Here is a 5,521-nt window from a genome sequence, read left to right as displayed (position 1 = left end):
TTGATCATCCCAAGCAATAAGAAACAATTCCTAGTTACCCCTATGAATACAAGACAAGGAGTAAGGAGATTGTCAAGTTTATTCTTATAAAGGAAACACTAAATGGATCGAAACCTTCAAATATTTGAACAACCAAGTGGCCGTCATTAGACTTACACCTACCATTGAGATTTAATGGAGCATCTTATACTAGAGCGAATCCGCTCCCACATGGCCAGATGAGATAATGATTTTATGTCACGTTAACTATGGAAGTGTTACAAGACTACAATTTTGGCAGCAACATAACTTTTGAGCTCTTTCTAATACTAGTTAAGCTAAATTTTCAATAAAATCCAAATATACTTGTAAAATTATTCACATTTTAAGCACTTCATCACATATTATTCACAAGATAATTACTGCTTGTATACAAAGCATGACAATATCACAAGCTTTCCACTTTCCTCATACCATATTAACCATGCCATGTAAGGACAATTGTGGCCTGTGGTCTATTTAAAAAGCACATAATCCATTTTCTGAGTATTCAAACTTAAGGAGTCTAAACTTTCAATGACATGCCTTTTGTATATAATTTCTAAACTAGGATGCTGAGGAGGAAATTGCTTTTGGTTTCTTTATCTTCTTTTGTTATACTTCTTTTTATCTTCTTTATATCAATTAATATTCGCTTAAACTTTTCGTTAACAACTTCGTTAAACAACACCATTTTATTGCAGAGATCGACCCAAATAAACGCACAATTCACCCTCTTAATAGGGATCTTTATACAACCAAAAAATTTCGATAGACGTCATTTCCTTCGTCTTGTATATGGAATTCAATCCACACCTATAGCTCGTGTCGACGTGAAGTTCATTTTCTGTAACATTACAAATGCAGAACACCGGACATTCATTGCCTTAGAAATCATGCGTTTTAATGACATTATCGTCCTCAACTGCTCTGAAAACATGAATAGTGGCAAAACTTACACTTACTTTTCTACCCTCCCTCGAATCCTTCCTACACGTTACGACTACGTCATGAAGGCGGATGATGATGTGTATTTGAGGCTAGCACAATTAGCAATATCTCTCCAACCATTACCTAGAGTTGATTTATATTATGGTTTTGTTATACCTTGTCCTAGCATGAACGCGTTCGTGCATTACATGTCTGGAATGGGGTTTATTTTATCATGGGATCTGGTGGAATGGATTGGAAGATCGAACATTCCTGCGAATAATACTTATGGTCCTGAAGATAAGTTGGTTGGTCAATGGCTAAATTTGGGAAATAAAGCAAAAAATAGGTTTTCTAACAAACCAAGAATGTATGATTATCCAGGAACTAATGGAAGATGTTCACATGAGCTAATCCCAAATACAATAGCTGTTCATAGGCTAAAGAAGTGGGAGCAATGGATAGATGTTCTAAGATTTTTCAATGTAACTAAACAACTTCAACCTTCTGATCTTTATACTGTATCATTTGATTAATGAATTTGAAATTTTTGCCTATGTTGTTAGTTATAACTAAGATTGACTACATTGCAAGATAAGTCTTTTATCTTCTATTTTTCACTATAGAAAATAAGCTTTTCAGTCACAACGTTCTGTGGCTACCTTTTTAGTCGTGACCAAAAATAAGTACCAAGCCGTCACAATAAGTAATGGTTGAGCGGTGGAATATGTCGCCATTTTAAGTAGCGACCTACCTTAAATTCATTTGTGATGCATTTATTAACTTTTTGTGGCAATTTTAGTCGCGCAAAAGCTATAATTAAACAAATTATCTTTGTGGTGACTTAGCTCGCCACAAGAAGTTAATAAAATTATCTTTAACTCCATAATCTTGAATATATCAGTATCTTTTGTTGTATAATTTGTATCTGAATCTCAAGATCACTTTTTTTATTTTGTGGGGTTCATTTCTTTTAGAATTTGAAGAACTTGCAATTTACAATGGGTCTGATCCAAGCTTGCCCATTTTTCTTGGGTACATGTTAAATCACTCCTGTGTCATTTAAAGATTGCATTTTTGAGTGATTTTGTTGTTCCTTATAATTTTAGGTCAGTATTTGATGTGAGCAAAGGAAAGAGTCATTATGGTGTACGAGGTGGCTACAACATTTTTTTCCATTTTTTTGGATATGGTGATCTATGATCAGTTCCAAGGGTGTTCAAACTTGAAAGAAAAAAAAAAAAACTCCCCGACAAAGGGTGTTCAATATATGTTATGTACCTATAAAACCTAGAATTTTACCTATATACAGTGTAATTTTTCAAGAAAAGATGGCCAATTGACCACCCTCAAGTAAATGTAGCTTCGCCCCTGTCTATGATGTAGTTCACTGAGGTTATTATGAGTTTGTCTACTGCACTGCACATTATGACTGCATATAGTTCGAACTAAGAGTTCATGACGGGAGTGATTTTATTTTGTGCCTCACACAACTTACACTAGTTGTGTGAGACCTCTTTTTATCTCATATATTTGTGGACCCATATCTTACACATCTTGGTTCACAAAATTCTGGGACCACACAGTTGTGAGACAAAAAAGAGGCCTCACACAATTAGTGTCAGTTGTGTGAGGCACAAAATAAAATTTTAGAAGCTTGGCCAAAGCTCAGTCAAGCACGAACTCTGTATAATTTAAAGAATGTGTTTGATCTTGTGTATTTCTGGTAAATGTTTCAATTTCCTACAACGATTGATATTAGGAAAAGAAACTGAGAACTATGAATTATGATGTTTGAAGCCATTTAAGCAATAACTGTTGCCTTTTAAGAATCCCAGTTGTGATTTCCACTCTGGACAGAAATAATGACCTGCTACAAACTTGACCTGCTAAAGAGAATTCCCTTTTCTTGCTTCTACATAGTTTGAAACCTGTAAATTCTAACAAGATCGATGCCTAAATGTAGTACTTGTGATATTTCGACTTCTTGCTTGCCTCTCTATTTCCATGATGTAAATGAAATATGATTCTTATATTTTGGTTCTGGGTTGATTATCTTTGCCTTCTAAAATTAAGTTTCTTTTATTCTATGTTAATAGAGGCTATGTTGCGCGGACTTTCCAAAATACTGCCGTACCCGTTCTTCAAAAATACACTGCTTTTGGAGAATCCGACACGCACCCAATGTTATTTTCAGAGAGTCCGAGCAACATAGAATACAGGAGATGGACTTACTGACTCACTGCACGGTTTGTCCAGTGCCGAGGTAGTATGATGTTCTGTTTTCATTCAATGATCTGATTTATTATTTAGTTTCCACGATATTTATGCAAAACATCAAGGAATAGCTTCATCTAATGGAGAATTAGACTTTACTCTTCATTAATAAAATGGACAACAAAATTTTGTATCTGTTTTTTCTTTTTTATCTGAGATATGGAAAACTGGAACAGCGTGCATTATTCTAATAGTTCCAGCAGTTCCTTACCCTAACATCAGCTCCAGCTGTTTTAGAAGAATATTAGGGAGAAATGAGACATCAATTAGTACAGGGAAGCAAGGCCCATGCTTTCAACTTTATGGGTTCTGGAATTTAGAACGACGACTTCGAGTGTTAATAACTGTTAGAAATATAACAGAATATAGGGACGAAATAATTAGGCTTTGATAGTGTAGTCACTGTTAAGGAATTTAAGCCTCCCAATTTCGTTGCTGCAGGGATTATGGCAGAATTCCTCCAGGATTTTACAAAGCCTCTGAAATTCGAGCACCAGCAATTAACTCGAATTTCCACTTGAACAAATTTGGTGAATTGAAGATAGCAGAAAAGAAGAAGATACTTTGTTGTTTTTCTGATGATTTTTGTTTTGGAGAAGAAAAGGGTATTTATAAACCCTTTAGGTGTCTGTTAGGACTAACAGACTCAACCTTTGCCAATAGGCACCTTTTAATACCAAAAGTCATCTCTTTTCAAATACTCCCATCAAAACACTAACTAATATAATAATCCCCCGCTTAGTTAGTGATTGATGTTGTTTATAAGATTCATGCGTATAGTAGGTATCTTTCGATTTAAACCTACTACTTGTATAAACTATTCAAGACCATGTCGAAATTGATGGTTAGATTAATTTCTATTAAACCACAATTCCTATTTGACAAGACGGAAAAGCTTTATACACATAAATCGTACCAACTTCACAATTTGTTCACCGTGAGTTTTAGCACCCAATTATGGCCTTGTGCTACTTCCTGAATTCATAAACACTTATCAAGTTTTGTATCCCAAACTTTGATCGAAGCGGCACCACCTCTTGTGTTTACATAGGTGAAGATCTAACCAAATCCTTAACACGGACTTCTTTAGTTCCTAAACCGAACTCTGCTTCTTCACTAAGAGTAATTTTTATACTCATCCTCCTTTTCTAGGTACTAATTTCCAGTACCTACTATCCGTCACAACTATAACTTATTATTACCTTTTAAACCTTTAATATTGTTGAACAATAAGAAAGGTAAGGTTCCCGTTACTAGTGACAAATTTAAATTACCTTAGATCCATAGCACTTGTTGTGCTTATTATCATATCCCTCGCGAGTCCTTTAGTGAATGGGTCAGCAAGGTTGTCTTTAGACTTGATGTACACAACAGTAATAATTCCATCCGAAATTAATTGTCTTATGTACTCATGTCTTAAAGCAATATGTCTAGATTTTTCATTGTATATTTTGCTAAATGCCTTAGACATAGTTGCTTCACTATCACAGTGCAAGAGAACAACTGGCATTGGTTGTGGCCACAACTTTATATCTAACAATAGATTTCTCAGTCATTCTGCTTCTCTTCCTGCAGCTGCTAAAGCAATAAACTCAGATTCCATTGTGGAATGAGTAATACGCGTCTGTTTCTTAGAAGCCCACGAAATTGCTCCTCCACCTAAAGTGAATATCCACCCAGACGTTGACTTGTTATCACCAACACTAGTTATCCAACTAGCATCACAATATCCTTCTAACACTGAAGGAAATCTGTTATAATACAAGGCAAAAGTTTTTGTCTTTTTTAGATAACCAAGTACCCTCACTATACCTTTCCAGTGATCACCACTTGGATTGTGAGTATACCTTGACAATTTACAAACCGCAAAGGCAATATCTGGCCTAGTACAATGCATAACATACATTAAACTACCAATTGCACTAGCATAGTCTAATTGACTACAGATCTTCCGGGGTTCTCAACCATCTTGCTAGAAGCATCAAACGGAGTATTAAATTCTTTAATACCCAAATGATTAAATTTGGAAAGAACCTTGTCAATATAATGAGACTGACATAAGGCAAAACCCCTACTATGTCTTTTAACTTTAACACCTAAGATAGCATCAACTTCTCCCAAATCTTTCATTTTAAATTGAGAAGTTAAATACTTCTTAGTTTCATTTATGCCTTGCATGTTAGTTCCTATGATTAGCATGTCATCAACATAAAGACATACTATCACTCCATAGTCCTTTGTGAATTTGGAATAAATGCATTTATCTGCTCCGTTATGTTTAAAAACCATTTGATAA

At 34.9% G+C, this 5,521-nt stretch overlaps 1 protein-coding gene across 1 annotated transcript; it reads left to right on the top strand.

Moving 5' to 3' along the window:
- Positions 1-590: 590 nt before the first annotated feature.
- On the top strand, positions 591-1,484 carry LOC109213317 (hydroxyproline O-galactosyltransferase GALT3-like). Its single transcript, XM_019377099.1, has one exon. It carries the CDS (start codon positions 591-593, stop codon positions 1,482-1,484), a length of 894 nt encoding a protein of 297 aa, XP_019232644.1.
- Positions 1,485-5,521: the final 4,037 nt, after the last annotated feature.

Source organism: Nicotiana attenuata, unplaced genomic scaffold, assembly GCF_001879085.1.
Source record: "Nicotiana attenuata strain UT unplaced genomic scaffold, NIATTr2, whole genome shotgun sequence".
NCBI classification, from domain to species: domain Eukaryota; kingdom Viridiplantae; phylum Streptophyta; class Magnoliopsida; order Solanales; family Solanaceae; genus Nicotiana; species Nicotiana attenuata.
The sequence above is the reverse complement of the archived record's forward strand: the minus strand, read 5'-3'. Positions and strand labels throughout refer to the sequence as shown.